The sequence below is a fragment of the Macaca nemestrina genome, chromosome 14 (assembly GCF_043159975.1).
Source record: "Macaca nemestrina isolate mMacNem1 chromosome 14, mMacNem.hap1, whole genome shotgun sequence".
NCBI lineage: Eukaryota > Metazoa > Chordata > Mammalia > Primates > Cercopithecidae > Macaca > Macaca nemestrina.
Genome location: NC_092138.1, coordinates 5,362,601 through 5,379,257, shown reverse-complemented (window position 1 = coordinate 5,379,257; position 16,657 = coordinate 5,362,601). Strand labels below are relative to the sequence as shown.

The 16,657-nt window shown below is 57.2% G+C and overlaps 1 protein-coding gene across 4 annotated transcripts in view; it reads left to right on the top strand.

Annotated features, from left to right (window-relative positions):
• The window catches only part of LOC105498861 (FYVE, RhoGEF and PH domain containing 3), an 88,796-nt gene extending 75,663 nt beyond the window's left edge, over positions 1 to 13,133 (top strand). For 3 of the 4 annotated variants that reach the window (XM_071077550.1, XM_011771223.3, XM_011771222.3), the window contains exons 15-18: positions 6,813 to 6,935; positions 9,727 to 9,867; positions 11,445 to 11,585; positions 12,239 to 13,133. In XM_071077550.1, the coding sequence (XP_070933651.1) occupies positions 6,813 to 6,935; positions 9,727 to 9,867; positions 11,445 to 11,585; positions 12,239 to 12,490 (657 nt within the window). In that variant the 3' untranslated portion in view covers positions 12,491 to 13,133. The remainder of the gene's footprint in view (positions 1 to 6,812; positions 6,936 to 9,726; positions 9,868 to 11,444; positions 11,586 to 12,238) is intronic. The other variant, XM_011771224.3, reaches the window with a different exon arrangement.
• Positions 13,134 to 16,657: the final 3,524 nt, after the last annotated feature.

Below are 16,657 nucleotides of genomic sequence, written 5' to 3'. Positions count from 1 at the left end.
CGCTGTGTCACCCAGGCTGGAGTGCAGTGGCACAATCTCGGCTCACTGCAACCTCCACTTCCCAGGTCCAAGCAATCCTCCTGCCTCAGCTCCCGAGTAGCTGGGACTACAGGCGCCGCCACCACACCCAGCTAATTTTTTATATTTTTAGTAGAGACGGGGTTTCACCATGTTGGCCAGGATGGTCTCAATCTCTTGACCTCATGATCTGCCCACCTCAGCTGGGATTACAGGCGAGAGCCACCATGCCCGGCCTATGACGGGAATCCGCCCATCAGCAACTTTTCGTATCGCCAGCAGTAAGTGAGAGGCTGGCTGTGCCCCAGACTCACAGAGCTCTTCAGTCCCTTTTCTGGAGCAGTAAGGAAAGTTATGAAAAGCAATGTGTCCTCATGGTGTGAGTGCAGCCACAGAAGCGTGAGCTGCCCACAGTGGACACACAATCTCAGGGTCACAGTGGGGACGTGACAGCCCACACCCGTGTGTATGAGGCACTGCCTGATCAGCCCCACTGCCTGGCATCCCACAGCCAGGGCAGGCATCCCTGACAGTTTCCATGGTGACGTCCTGGCACAGAGCACTGCCTCCCACACATACAGCTCACGTAAGGAGTGAGCTAGGCTGGCCTCCGCTCGATGACCCTCCATGTCCAGCCCCAGGCCCTGGGCCAGGCTTATGGAGGCATCCGTGGTCACAGTCCCGCCGCAGAGGCATCAAGACTCAGTGAGAGCCACCTGTCCTTTGTGAGTGCGTCTGTCCTGTGTGTGAGCCCACAGGCCCTGGAGAGGCACCTTCAGTGTCTTGGGGAGGCAAGGAAGCAGAAGTGGGTGGAGGCCACGTGCTGAGGGAGGCCCTGGGTGGGCAGGACCTGGGTGGGCTGTAGAAACAGCAGGAGCCCGGGCCTGGCTGAGGGGATCCACACAGGGTGTCTGAGTGTGGTCCTGGGGAGTCGAACCCCGGGTTGGTGCCTGGACAGGAGAATGTTCTAGCTGGAAGAACCTGCAAGGCCATGGTTTAAAATGTTTTCACTTGTGGGAAGACACAGCTTGGAGATGGCCTTGGAGCAGGGCTTTGAGGCGCTGCTGGCCACACAGGCAATGCCCCTATTGGTCCCCTGCTTCCATCACAGGCGAGAAGGCAACTGGAGCTCGGGGCCTCAGTCAGTGTCCGGGCATCTGCTGGACCAGGCTGTGGCCAGCAGACCCGCTGTGCCTCCATGGGTGCGCCCAGCTGGGTGGACAGTGCCGCCTGCCCCACTCCCTGTACTTCCCCTGGCTCAGGGCCCAGCTGCCTCAGGTTCTGCAGCAGCCCAGGGAGCCAGGTGCTCAGGGCCACAATTCCAGTTCCAGTCTCTTGTCTCTGTCCCTTACCCACACCAAGCCAGGGCTGGGCCCACGACAGACCACTGAACAACAGACCTCGGCTCCAGCCCAGGGCCCCACGGCGTCCCTACCCCCAGTGGATGTGGCCTGACCTGGCCGTGTGTTCCTCACTGGTGGCTTCCTGTGAGCAAAAACAGCAGAGTTGAGACTGTGGTGGGAGCTGGGACAGCTCAGTGTCGGCGTCGAGCTGCACAGGGTGAATGTGGTGTGATGGAGGTGAGCTCAGTGTGCATTTTACAAAGCACTCAAAAGCAAGTTCATCCTCTTATCCACAACAGTGATTTTTGCTACAGTATACCAAACTTAAACTTACTTCCTGAGCCCGATTTCTTCAGTGGTATAGTCCCTGTAAGCCCCTTTCCTAAGAGAAGCTACGCCCAAGCCAGGAAGTTTTGCAAGGGGCCTTGCAGAATTCAAAGGCTTCCCTGATGGGCAAGCATCGAGTTGCTCTTAACAGAAACACAGGCCGGGCGTGGTGGCTCAAGCCTGTAATCCCAGCACTTTGGGAGGCCGAGGCGGGTGGATCACGAGGTCAGGAGATCGAGACTATCCTGGCTAACATGGTGAAACCCCGTCTCTACTAAAAATACAAAAAACTAGCCGGGCGTGGTGGCGGGCGCCTGTAGTCTCAGCTACTTGGGAGGCTGAGGCGGGAGAATGGCGTGAACCCGGGAGGCGGAGCTTGCAGTGAGCCGAGTTCACGCCACTGCACTCCAGCCTGGGAGACACAGCGAGACTCCGTCTCAAAAAAAAAAAAAAAAAAAACAGAAACACAAAATGTCAGAATCCGGAAGGTCTCTTAGGGTCTCAGACCCACCGTGGGTGACACATGAACCCCTCCAAGGTGCCAGCGAGGCATCAGAGGGCACCCTCGACAGGGCAGTGCCAGGGCCTCTTCTCAGGCACTGCTCCTTCTCAGGCACTGCCCCTCCTGGGACAAGGCCGCACCCTGTGTCTACCCTCGGGGCTCCAGGGCAAGGCTGTCACGAGGGGCATGGCCTCAGGCCTCAGCCCAGCCACCCTCCTGTCGGAACAGCCCCAGGCAGTACCTGTGCCCCACAGCCCATGTCCCCTGCTGGGTCATTTCTAGTATCTGATGAAACTGACTTGTTTTCATCAGGGCCACTTACTGAGCTCCAATTCTATGTAACTCAGCTGTGCCCCCCATTCCTGGATGTGCAGCTCAATTTGCTCAAGAAAAATTGCTGGAGGGGGCAGCCCTGTTGACCCTTGGTGGAGACCACTTTCTGGGTTAACGCTGGTGTGTTTTGGGCGCTTTGGGGGTGAAGTCACTCGGTCAGATACTGAGGAAGCCACAGTTCTCCATCTTCCTGGAGAGACTTGGGCCCAGCTTTTCTGATATCCTGACATCCACAACGAAAACCTGAGCTCCCTTCTTTGGGTCAACCTGCATGGTAACTTCATCCACAAAGGGGCATGTGCACGGCCGAGAGACCATCCCTGGCTACTCAGGTGGGCCTCTTGCCCCTCAGCCACTGGGTCATGCCTACAGATTCTGCCACACCTTGATGACGGGAGCTGGAGGGTTGGCCTCGGTGGGCTGTGGGCCTCAGCTCCATGGGAGCTGGTGCAGGGCCAGGACCCACCCCGAGTGCTCAGCTGAGCTCCATAGCTGAGAAGAATTGCCAGATAAAGGAAGCCAGTGGGACTCCCGGCACTGCCCCAGCCCTGAGCCACACTCGCTGCTTCCAGAATTGTCATCTGTCCCTTCACTGGGACCTGGTCCCCGCTGGTCTTCAGAGGCCAAGCTCTTGCTGTGCACCCAGCCCCGCAGGTACCTGTCCTCCTACATGGCTGTTCTTCGCTCCTCCAGCCCCTGCTGCCCCCTGCCCCATGGGCATGCCGTGTGCTATTCTCAGCTGCTATGCAGTGCTGCCCCTGGGTGCCGTGGCAGGGGTCCCCCTTCTGGGGTCCTCACGAGCAGGCAGTTCTGGGCTGAGGTGCACATCGGGGCCGCCCTTCCACCAATCCCAGCCTCTCTGGGTGCCCACCTGGAGAACAGGTTTTCACTACCAGGTCAGTGATGCCCATTCCCCGCCTAGTGTGCTTGGAGCCCCCACTGGGGTCTTGAGCATAAGAAAAACTGCAGAAGGAGCTGAGGCCGCCTCACCTGTGTCTTTGGCACAAGGCCCATTCATCAGAGGTGCTGGGGGCTGCAGCACAGTGAGTGCGCGTCCCTGTCACCCTCAAAGGAGCCAGCCCTGCCCTTGGGTTCCTGTGCCAAACCGGCCGGGTGCTTGGGGGACCTGCAGGTGGGCCAGTGAAGGGGGACCACAGACCAGGCCACACAGCTGGAAGTGCCCGGCCAGAATGTGCCCGGAGGCACTGGTGTCCATGTGTTTTGGCTGCCAGAACAAAATACTACCTGAGGCTGAAGTCTGAGATCAAGGTGTGGGCAGGGCTGGTTTCTCCTGAGGCCTCTCCTTGGCTTGGAGATGTCAGTTTCCTCCCTGTGTCCACACACGGTCTTCTCTCTGCGTCTCTGTGTCCTCATCTCTTCTTATAAAGACACCAGTAAGATTGAATCAGTGCCCAACCGAAGACCTCATTTTAACTTAATGTCTCTTTAAACACCCTGTCTCCAAATATAGTCACATTTTCAGAGATACTGGGAATTAAATTTTCAACATATGAATCCGGGGGGACACAGTTCAGCCCATCCCAGCCTCCAATGCTTATGCCCAATCTGAGCCACCCCTTTCTTGCTTCTTCACCCTCAACCAGTTCAGTTCATCTTTTTCTTTCTTTCTTTTTTTTTTTTTTTTATTTTTTGAGTTGGGATGTCATGTCCTCCAGGCTGGAGTGTGGTGGTGTGATCACAACTCACTGTAGCCTCAACCTCCCGGGCTCAAGTGATCCTCCCACCTAAGCCCCCCACATATCTGGGACTGCAGGCACATGCCACCACGGCGCTAATTTTTTGAATTTTTGTTGAGACACAGGGTCTCACTATGTTGCCCAGATTGGTCTCGAACTTCTGGCCTCAAGCAACCCTCCCGCCTCCCAAAGTGCTGGAATTACGTGCGCAAGCCACGGCGCCTGGCCCTTTCTCCTTGAACCTGAAGAGTTTCTGTTAAATTTTTTTTAAGTGTATGTTGTTCAGCGTTTTCCTATGGCAGTTTTGGACCCACACAAGTGGGGATAACTGCAGTGAGCGTCCCTCCCCAGCTCCAGACACCTCAGTCTGGTGCTGTTCTTACGGCCCCTCGGCCCCCAGCCCCGCCACACACACACACACACACACACACACACACACACACACACACACACACACACACTTACTTCTGTTTACTGTAATTTTTTTTTTTTTTTTTTTTTTTTTGAGACGGAGTCTCACTCTGTCGCCCAGGCTGGAGTGCAGTGGCTGGATCTCAGCTCACTGCAAGTTCTGCCCCCCGGGTTCACACTATTCTCCTGCCTCAGCCTCCCGAGTAGCTGGAACTACAGGCGCCCGCCACCACGCCCGGCTAGTTTTTTGTACTTTTTAGTAGAGACGGGGTTTCACCGTGTTAGCCAGGATGTTCTCGATCTCCTGACCTCGTGATCCGCCCGTCTCGGCCTCCCAAAGTGCTGGGATTACAGGCGTGAGCCACCGCGCCCGGCCTTCTGTTTACTGTAATATTTTAAAGCCTATCCCAGACCTGTTTTTATTCTGTGCAGCTATACTAATGGTTAGCTTATTTTAGGTAATTTTCTTTTAAACAGAAAAAAAAAAAAAAGAAAAGAAAGAAAAACAACACCTGCGGGCTTCAGTTTCCCTGACTGGAGAGGCTGAGATAAACATTTCTAGGGGCAGCTCCAGCTCTGACATCCTGGGGAACGGGAGACACAGCTTTGCCTTTTCCTAAAGTCTTCTTAAGGGTGTTTTCTGTGCCCATAACAAAGTATCTCAAGGGAGGCGCCTCCTCCCCAGAGAGGAAATGCTGGGTGTGGACCAAGCTTCAAAAGCCCAGGAAGTTATTTCATCAAATGATAAGGCCTTTCCAGGGCTGCAGGCTATAACATGAAAGGGTAATTAGCTTCACCGGGGCCTATTGTGGGGTGGGGGGAGCGGGGAGGGATAGCATTAGGAGATATACCTAATGTAAATGATGAGTTAATGGGTGCAGCACACCAACATGGCACATGTATACATATGTAACAAACCTGCACCTGCACATTGTGCACATGTACCCTAGAACTTAAAAAATATATAAAAAAAAAATTCACAAGTTGAAAAAAAAAAAAAAAGGGTAATTAGCCACTTGCCAAAGTGGCGGTTTTATGTACTGTGATGAGGCTTAGGGCCCAGGGACCAGTCACTCATCCCATTTTACAGGTGAGGAAACTGAGGCTTAGAAAGGAGAGGTGAGTCATCCAGGGTCTCATGGCTGACAGGAGGCAGGAGCCTGGGGTCTCTCCACCTTGCACGGTTCATAATCAGACAGGGAAACCAAGGCTGGGCTGGGCAGCCCCAGGATACACCTGCTGCAGCCTCCACACCACCTTCCTCTATAGGCAGTTCAGGCAACAGGAGACAGAGGGAGGTACAGCTCTTCATGGCTTCCTCACATGTCCTCCCAGATGTTTTTTTGAGTCTCGCTCTGTTGCCCAGGCTGGAGAGCAATGGTGCGATCTTGACTCACTGCATCACTGCAACCTCCGCCTCCTGGGTTGAAGCGATTCTCCTGCCTCAGCCTCCCGAGTAGCTGGGATTACAGGCACCCACTACCACTGCCACTACCACACCCCGCTATATTTTTGTATTTTTTTTTAGTAGAGACGGGGTTTTACCATGTTGGCCAGGCTGGTCTCAAACTCCTGACCTCAAGTGATCTGCCCGCCTCAGCCTCCCAAAGTGCTGGGATTACAGGTGTGAGCCACTGCCTCCAGCCTCCCCCTAAAATGTTGCCATGCTTGTCTGCACACTCAGGCATGTGGGTGTACACCTATATTCATCCATGTGGCGTGCCTGGAGGGTGTGGCCCCCCGGTGCCCAGTATAGAGCAGGCATGTGGCCACATGGCTCGGGTTGCGGGCAGGGGTGCCTCTGTCCCCAAGGCTGCAGGCCGTGGCTGTGCTGCCCACTGCCCACCCTAGTAAGCGCTGTGTTCCTCCAGCTGTGGCTCCTTTCAATAGTTTCTCAGATGCACCAGATAAAGTCATTGGCCAGGTTGTTCCAAACATGAAGATCTTGACCCACTTACAATCTTTACTCGGTGCAATGGGCACAGGCAGCCGCTTGGGGGGTGAGGGAGGGAAGAGAGACGGGGCCGACTTGGCTCTTCACTTCATTCCCTTCTGCATGTTCCACTTTTTGCCTTGAGCCTGTGTGGCTTTTACAGTCACGAGAGCTGCCACTCCACTGCCGTGTGGGGTAGGGTGCACACATGACTCGGAAGCTGATGGCAGCTATTTGCCTCCTTGTAGCTCGAGCCCAGAAAACTATCCTCTAAGACCAGACGTGACAAGGAGAAGCAGAGCTGTAAGAGCTGTGGCGAGACCTTCAACTCCATCACGAAGAGGAGGCATCACTGCAAGCTATGCGGGGCGGTGAGTCCCAGGAGAGGGGGACAGGGACAGGAGGCCACCCTGCTCTGACAGAGCAGCTGAGTCCTCACCAGCAGCACACCAGCCCTGCACAGAAGAGCTTCCTGATCCTGGCTCATGGATATAGATGCCCTTGAGTGCAAAACTGTCCTGTCCAAAGTAGAATCTGATCACTTTTCTCTGGTCAGCTCTGGTGTTCAACAAACACTCCTTGTGGTTGGAAAAGTGCTGGATTGGGAACCACAGAACCCCTAGCTGGGTGACCTTGAGAACAAGGAGATGATAGTCCTCATTCCTTGCAGGGTGTATTGGAGATGGGTGAAGGGTGTGGCTGTGCTAGGAGCTTTGCCCCAGCGCTCCAGTGGTGCTGAAGGCCTGGTGGGCCCATGTGATGAGGCAGTGCCTCCAACTGGCACCCCAGCTGCACACCATCTCCATTCCCCTCACTCCAAAGCCCTTTCTCCTGAGAGTGGAGAAAATTCAGTGCTTAATGTTGAATGTAAAAGTATCGCTGAGGAAGGAACTGATGATTTAAGTATCTTTAGGTTAAGAGGTTAAAGTTGAATCTATGTCAGCAACTGGATCTCAACACAGAATTCTTTGGTGTTTTTCCAAAGGGCGCCAGCAACTTGTGCCTGAAGCAGTTGGTGTTACTTGTCATACCTTTGCCACATGGCGGGAGGCAGCAGGGGGAGGGGAATAAGTGGATGAGTCCTTGGAAGGATGGATGATGGATGGATAGGTGGGTAGAAGGATGGATGAATGGATGAGTGGATGGAGAGGTGGGTGAATGGATAGGTAGATGGATGGATGGATGGATGGATGGATGGATGGATGGATGGATGGATGGATGGGGAGATGGATGGAGGGATGGATGGATAGGTGGGTAGTTAGATAAATGGCATATGGAAGTGTGAATGGAAGTGGATATATAGGAAGTATAAATGGATGACTAGAGAATTGATGGATGGATGGATGAATATACAAATAGTTGGATGGCATACAGAAGTATGGATGGATGGATGAAGGATAGATGGTAGAGGATGGATAGATGAATGGTTGGATGGATGGATGAATGGATGAGTGGATAATGAATGGGTGGGTGGAGGGATGGATGGGTGGATGAAGGGATGATGGATGGATGGATGATGGATGGATGAATGGATGGTAGAGGATGGATGGGCAGGTAAGTGCGAAATGTGATCTGTACCTCTTAAAGAACTCTCAGTTTGGGGCCCAGTTTATACTCCAGAATTGGGGGATTTAACTTAAACCTGGTTTCCCCATCAGACCTGAGGGGAATCTGTTGCTTTAAGAGCCATCCTCAGAATATGTGCCCAGGCCCCTGCTCAGCTCTAGGCCTCAGGCTTTGTGACCACTCAGGATCAGAAGCTGCAGCCTCTGTTAATCTTCTTTGGAGTGGGCGTCCTCATGGCCAACCTGGACTTCCCCGCACAGCAGAGGTGGCTCGGTGCCCTCACTGACGTCACTGCATCTCCATGTCAGCCTGCTGGGGCTTAGCTTTCATTGCCTTGGTTTGCCCAGTATTCCTGCTTCCTCACACAAGAAGTGATAGAGAAAAGATAAATTCCAAAAATAAATAAAATCCTCGTAAAAGTAGGACTCCAGAACAGGGTGCCTTCCATCTACTTAAAAAGCGCAATCTCCCCGCTGCTGTGGCTCCTGAGACCTTCGATATGAGCTCAGTGTTTGAGTGCCGTGGTCCCTTAGCAGCCGGTGCCCGCAGGTTTAGGTTCAAACTAGAATTTCCCAAGGTTTGAACAAGGATCTCCAAGTCCTCTGCAATATTCGGTACACGGGGCAGGATGGAACAGGAGAAGCAGATGCAGAAGTGGGTGTGGGTGGCCCTGAGGCAGCAGGAGCCTCTGTGTGCTGGGAAAAGGATCCAGCAGAGGGAGGGAGACCGAGGCAGAGAGAGACAGGACCACCGACGGGACGCAGCTGGAGGGGCCAGAGGAGGGGGGACAAGGGGGCCTGCCAGGAGTGTCCAGGGTAGGAAAAGCTCGAAAAGTCACTGAGGAGCACTCCTTGGCTACATCCCCACGCTCCACCCATGCATCTGAGTCACATGCCACTGTACACACAGACCATGACGACTTCATCCATCCATCCGCCAGTGGACACAGGCTGCTTCCAGCTGTTGGCTATTGTGAATAACGCTGCTATGGACATGAATGTACAAACATCCCTTCAGATCCTCCTTTCAGTTCTTTTGGGTACATGCCCCGAGTGGAACTGTTGCCTCGTATGGTAACTCTGTGTTTAACTCTGTGGGAAGCAGAGGAGCCACCCTACTACTTCCCACAGAGGCTGCGCCAGCTTGCTTCCCACCAATAGTGCAAGGATTCCGATCTCTCCACATCGTGCCAACACTATTTTCTTTTCGTTGCTGTTGTCATTGTTGGTCTGGAAGATAGCCGTGCTGAGGGGTGAGAGGTGGTTTCTGGTTGTGAATTTGATTTGCATTTCCCTGATGGCCAGTGATGGGGTGTCTTCCCGTGTGCTTGGCGGCTCTTCCCACTCTTCCTCCCATGCACACAGACTCCTGGACTCTGGACCCTCCAGGACAGGAGGGTGGATACCAGATGCCCAGCAGGGTCAGCCTTGCTCTCTGCCCTCAGACAGGATTCCCCCCTTCACGTCAAGGAGAAGCCCTTACGCCTCCCCACACTGTGTTAAGTCTCCTCCCGCCCACTCCACCTCTCCTCTGGCCTCTTCCTGGATAATCCTCTGCCCCAGGGTGCTGGGGTCACAGGTGCCCTCTGTTTGGCAGGTCATCTGTGGGAAGTGCTCCGAGTTCAAGGCCGAGAACAGCCGGCAGAGCCGCGTCTGCAGAGAGTGCTTCCTGACACAGCCAGTGGCCCCCGAGAGCCCCAGCCCCGAGGCTCCGGCCGAGCTCAAGCAGAGCACAGAGGTGGGTGCTCCCAGCTCCTGCTCCCCTCCTGGCAGTGTGGCAGAGCCTCCAGACACCTGCTTCTGTGCCCAGCAGCTCCAGCTGCCTCTGCTTTCGGGCGTCCTGGGGCCAGGACAGATGTGGGTGTGTCTCAGTGGGGCCCCCAGGCTGGGAACACACTCGGAAGATCCCGTGTGTGCACACTGGCTTCTCAGGACCAGCCACGGCCAAGGCTTGGGAACCATTTGCATCTAGGAGTTAGATGGGAACAAGTGTCACTCCTGGTCACCTGGTTGGAGGGCATGGATTGAAGCTGCCCTCAAGTCCAGGCCTTGAGGCCCATCTGAGGGGAGACACTGCCCTTGTCTCGGCCTGCCTCACCTCCAGCTGTCAGAGGGTGAGCAGGGCCCTGGAGGCAGGCACCCCCTCCTCCTCCTCCCGCTCCCCTTCTCCTCCTCCTCTTCCCCCTCCTTCCTCTCCCTCTGCGTCCCTGTCTTTCTCCTTCTCCTCTCCCTCCTCCTCCTGCTCCCTCTCCTCCTCCCCATCTTCTTCTCCCCCACACTCCTCTCCTTCTCTTCCTCTGTTCCTCCTCCACTCCTCTTTCTGAGAGTGGCTGCTGCTTTCCCTGCATTCTTTCCTCAAGAACACAGTCTATTCTGGGGTGTTGCAGGAAAGCTGAAAAAGAAAACGTGAGCTTCCAGAAAAGCGCATTGCCCTTTCTCTGCACTCGACACAGCCTGCGGTTCGCAGTGCCGGCTGCACGCTGTGGTCTCCTGGGAAGCTTCTAGTGTTGATTTCCCTCGTGGAGGCTCAGTGAGGTGATCGGGGGGTCAGTGTGTTTTCAGGGTCCCAGCTGCTCTGACTTACAGCTGTGGTTGGAGCCCTGACCTAGGTCCTCGGTCTCAGAAGTCAAGGATGTAAGTCTATTAGGACTGAGCGTTGAATGGTCTCGATGGTGAAGAAGGACCTTGCTCTGCCCACTGAGCTCCCTCATGCCTGCAATTTAAATACCGAGGTGTGTTCTGAGAGCACCAGGTCCTTGGGGCACGGGCCTCCAGGGTCCTGTAAGGTGGACTCTGGCCTCGAAGGGGGGCCCAGGTCTGAGGGGTCCAGCTCTGGCAGGGGGTGTCTAAGCCATGTCCAAATGGTGGACAGTAGCTCCAACAGTGACACGACAGAGGGAGGGCCTGTGTGTGGCACGTGTGGTGTGTGTGTGTGCTATGTGTGCATGCACACGCATGTATACGGTGTGTGTAGAACTGACACGCGTGAAGTCCCTGTCCCGTGACCCACCCTCAGGTACTTGCTGTTGGGTTTTCCTGTGATTTTGATGTGTCCTGACCCAGCATATGGACACCCTCCCCTTAGAGAGCCCTGCCTGCAAACCCCGCCTGATACCACACACGCCTACGTCCTGCAGGCTTCTAGTGACCCTTGGAAGCCGGGTGAGGCTGGTCCCAGTCTCTGTGCAGGCCTTGGCCAGGTCTCCACAGCCAGCTCCTCCCAAGCAGTGGCCCTGGCCCTGCCCCAGCCTCCTCAGAACAGGGCGTGACCGCTGCAGGCGAGACTGCCCCTAACCTGTGTCTTTGTATCCCCAGAAGACACCCGCTGCAGACCCCCAGCCCAGCCTGCTCTGCGGCCCCCTGCAGCTGTCAGACAGCGGTGAGACCTGGAGCGAGGTGTGGGCCGCCATCCCCACGTCGGATCCCCAGGTGCTGCACCTGCAGGGAGGCAGCCAGGTACGTGTCCCCACGCCCCCAGGCCCTTGGGCCAGCAGCCCAGAGCCTCAGGCCTGAGGCTCCCACAGCAGGCCTGTGCCACCAGCTGGGGCCCACCTGCTTGAGCAGTGTCACCTGGGGCCTCAGTTTCCCCAGCAGCGCAGGATTCCCTCTGCTCCCCAGTCACAGGAGACAGAACCTACTGGCACCTGGGTGGACCCCAGAGCCAGCCAGGGTGCAAGGAGGGGTGGGCCAAGGGGGCACAAAGGGTGGCCAGGAGCCACAGAACCTGTCAGGTGAGACTCAGGAACCCACACAGCCCTGGCCTGGCCCCTTGGAGCCCCAGTTGCTGCTCTGTCACAGGGACTGGCCTGTCCTGCCTCGCCTCCCCAGGGGCCAGAGAGCCCAAAGGAGGCCATGGAGTCTGGGGGTCTGGTGAGAGGGGCAAGGCATCCCCTCCCCTATATCCTCCCTCGGGGAGAACCAGTGGGTCCCCCCAACTGTCCTCCTGTTGACAAAGGCAGTGCAGGCACAGCCACCAGGCCCCTCGGGCTCAGCACCTGCCTTGTATTACAAGGGTCTGGGAGTGGCTTCCTGGGAGAGGCCCCTGTCACTGAGGTGAGCCCGAGGCCGGGAAGCTGAGGCACCGCTGACCATCTGCTCCTCTGCTGCAGGACGGCCGGCTGCCCCGCACCATCCCTCTCCCCGGCTGCAAACTGAGTGTGCCGGACCCTGAGGAGAGGCTGGACTCCGGGCATGTGTGGAAGCTGCAGTGGGCCAAGCAATCCTGGTACCTGAGCGCCCCCTCCGCAGAGCTGCAGCAGCGATGGCTGGAGACCCTGAACACTGCTGCCCGTGGGGACACGGCCCAGGACAGCCCGGGGACCCTGCAGCCTCAGGTCCCTATGGGCACAGCTGCTCCGTGAGCTGAGTCTCCCACTGCCCTGCACTCCACCACATCGGGCCTGTGGTCTCCTGGGAGGTGGCGTCAGAGGCCAGATGAAGAGCGCCCTGGACTGCTGAGGGTGGGCCAACAGCCCAGAGCTCAGGATACTTGGCTTTGGAGGGAAGGAAACTGAGGCCCAGAGAGGGGCAGCCACTGGCCAAGGGTCACCCAGCAAGTCTTGGCTAAGAGCCTGGCCTCCAGCCCCAGCAGTGTGGCCCAGAGCAGGGGCCGACTGCCACAGTAACCATCATCCATACGGGTCGTGTGGTGATGCTGGCCCAGAATGCAGAAGGAGGCAGCATGGGCACTGCCAGGGACAGCCACATCCGGCCGGTCTGCAGTGTGGTCCACCCCCGCCTCTGCCCAGCCTGTCTACACCGTGTGAGCTGAATCATGACTCGCTTCCCACCTCCCTTCTCTGTCCTCTCCTGAAGTCCTGCCTCCAGCCCCCAGGAGGTGGACCTGCCGCGCCCTAGCTGGACTCACGGTTCCTAAATAACTGCACTCGGAAGCTCTGCTGGGACTTACCCCAGCCACTGAGTGGCAGACGCATGCGATTTGTGGCTGTTCCTGATGCTGGTGGCACACAGTGCTTATCTGCATAAATAAACACTGGCCACCGGCAGTGGCGCAGCCTCAGTGCTCTCTCCTGAGCCCCTCAGCGGGGTCCCCCCACAAGGTGGGCTGACTGATAAAAGGTTGAGGGATAAGGGTGATGGAACCGCACACCGCCTGGAGAGCAGTTCTGCATCTGTTGTCCTGCCCGGGGTGGGCAGATGGCAGGTGAAGATGGCCAGGCTCAGAGATGGGGAGGGTGGGGTGCAGGGCACTCAAGATGGTGCCAGTGGGGACCTTGCAGAGGCCACTGGGGTGCGGGTGCTCTTTGCACCAGAGCCCCAAAGGCCTCTGGGAGAGCGTGGGGGAATTTAGGGACCAGTGATGGGGGATGCTCACTGGTCAGGACCCCCACTCCTCTAATATCCATATAGCACCATGGGGAGACACCTAGGAAGACATGCAGGGCACCTACGGGGGCTGAGAGGGCAGGGGGAGGAGCCAGAAATGGGAGACTGATCCCAGGTGGGGGGCAGGTGAGCTGGGAAACACGGGTTGGGGGGACAGCTGAGATGGGGGCACAGGTGAGTGGGGGACAGCTGAGATGGGGGCACAGGTGAGTGGGGGACAGCTGAGATGGGGGCACAGGTGAGTGGGGGACAGCTGAGATGGGGGCACAGGTGAGTGGGGGACGGCTGAGATGGGGGCACAGGTGAGTGGGGGACGGCTGAGATGGGGGCACAGGTGAGTGGGGGACGGCTGAGATGGGGGCACAGGTGAGGGCGAGGGTGAGCTCCCACGAGCTCTAGCTGGGCCGTGCTTGGATGCTGCAGCCACTGCACACGGAGCCCCTGCTGGCTACCCGGGCCTCTGCCACTGCTTCCCACACTGTGCTGGATGTTCTCGTCCCACTTCACACAGAGGAAACTGAGGCTCAGGCATGCTAAACAACGTGCATGCTTCCACACTGGACAGTGCCCGCTGGGGGAGATGGGATCAGACCCTCCTAGCGGCACAGAGGTGCCCCGACCGGCTCCAGCTGCTGCTCAAGGAAGCAGTAAAGCCCCTCACCCCGCTAGGGACAGGGGTGGAGGAGGCCTCAAGGGGACCCCAGCTGCTGGCCCTGCCTTCTGCCCTGCAGATCTGAGCTCTGACCCACATTCATCCCCTACGGAGCAGTGGCGGAGCCACTCCCTCACACACATCTACTGAGCATCCGCGGCAGCCCTCATGAGGCCCTTCTTTGAAGGGTCAGGACTCCGTCCTCTGCCTGCTCCAGTAGTTCCATTTCTGCCATCTCACCACAGCCCCAGGAAATCCCCACTTGACAGCTGAGGAAACTGAGTCAGACAGGGGACACCCCCAGAGCCCCACAGCTCTGGCACTGAGCAGGCACCTGGAATTGGCCTGCCGGGCATGGTGATTCCAGCAGGGCAGGAGTCTGCTGGGGCCGAAGACTGTGCTGTGGGGGTCGCCATGGTGAGTCCCCTAGCCTCGAGCCCTCTGTCTTGCACCCACCAGCCTGGCTAGTCCACTGGGAGGCAGGGACAAGGTGCGTCACCGCAGGTCTGGGGCAGGGCGTGCCCCTGGACTCTGCCACCTGCTGCGAGGCCAGTCCTGATGGGAGCTTGTTTGCTGTCATACTGGTGGCTGTAGGCTGTTGTTCCCACTTTTTCCAAAAGAGGAAGCTGAGGCTCAGACAGGGGCAGTGAGAGGCCTCCGGTATGCAGAGCCTACGTGCTGCGCCCTTACAGATCCGGCCTTCCTAGGGTCTGTCCTCAGAGACCCCTCCTGTGGGACACCCCACCAAAGATGCTGCTGGGGAGCTGGCTGCCACGGGGGCCTCCACACCGGGGCGTCGGTGCTGCCTGGGCCTGGCCTCTCGCCACACACTGCCCCACCCCCCGTTCCGGCCCTCCCACCCCACAGTCCAGGGCTTGGGCACACTCCACTGCCCATTAATGGAGTGGCGGAGCCTGGATGCACGCTGGACGCACGCTGGCTTTTGGCCTCTTTACCATCTTCTCTGCCCTTTCTCCCCAAGGCCACCGCCTCCAGAGGCATAGGAGACCACTCCCTGGGTTGGGGGAAGGGATGCCTGTGGCTGAGTGGGAGGTAGCTCCTGGTGTCTCGGGCCTGAAGAACGTGGAACGGGGCAGCACAGAGTCTGGAGAGTCCATCACCACAGGAGTCAGGGAGGGACTGGGCTGGGGGCCCTTCTGAGGCTCCCCTGCACGCTAGCCTGCAGGATGGGGGCTCCTGGTACCAGCCCAAGGGCTAAGGTTGGAGCACAGTGGACACCAGAGCTGAAAGGCTTTCACAGGTGCAAGCGGTGGTGGGCGGTGAGAGGAAACCAGGACAGGGGAAGGAGTGTGCTTCTGCCATGGGCAGGTTCCCCACCCGGCACACCCCACCTTACTAGGCCCAGAGCAGGGTGCTGGCTGCAGCCTGGCAGTCCTGGGGAAGATGAATGAGCTTCCAGGAGGGCCTGCTGCAAGCCCAGTGCTCCCCAGCTGCCTGAGAGGAGAATGATGACTGAGAAGGCGTTTTCGCAGCAGTGAAACTGAGACCCAGAGAGGGAAGTGCACGTTCCCAAGGTCACGCAGTGAGTTAGGGGCTATCTAGGATTCCCTCATTCTTTTTTTTTTTTTCAGATGGAGTCTCGCTCTGTCGCCCAGGCTTGGAGTGCAGTGGTGCGATCTCAGCTCACTGCACCCTCCGCCTCAGCCTCCCCAGTAATTGGGATTACAGGTGCACACCACCACACTTAGCTAATTTTTGTATTCTTAGTAGGGATGGGGTTTCACCATGTTGGCCAGGCTGGTCTGGAATTCCTGACCTCAGGGGATCTACCCGCCTCGGCCTCCCAAATTGCTGGGATTACAGGCATGAGCCACTGCATCCGGCCCCTAATTTACTTTTCTTCCATTTGCTCATGCACCAGGTACTGCTAGCAGACTCTTTGGGGGCTCAGCCTGGGCCACCACACAGAGGAGGCGGGCCTCCTGAGTGCCCTGTCCCATAGGGAAGTGCACTGAGCATCATTTGGACTTCTGGGATAGGGGACCAAACACCACCTGTAGCCCCAGGCACAGTTACACTTTCAGCCCCATCACCAGGCTGCAGCTACCTGGCCTTCAGAACTACCAGCCTCCTTTCCTCCTGGGGCCTTGGCACACATGCTGTTCCCTGGGCCTGGGGGCTCCTCCTCAACACTCACTGTGCTCAGACGCCGCCTCCGCAGACAGCCCTCCAGCCTCTCCACTTGTTTGTTTAGCCATTTGCTCTCTGGTTTAACCTCTCTTTTCCCACGTAGATTAGAAGCTCTGAGAGGGCAGAAAGCAGCCCCTCTAGCAGTGCCTGGCCCACAGCAGGTGCTCAGTGAATACCTGTCCATAGCCTTGGAAAGGCTCAGTAACTCCTGCCTTGCCATAGGGGCCCTGAGCACTTTGGGTCTGGGATCCTCATTTTATAGATGGGAAAGTAGAGCCTGTCTGAGGTCATAAAGCCCAGTGCTCGTCTGCCTCACTCACCGTCCTGGGTCTCGGGGACATCAGAGTCAGCTCCTTCTCAGATGGTTGGTCCTGTTGTA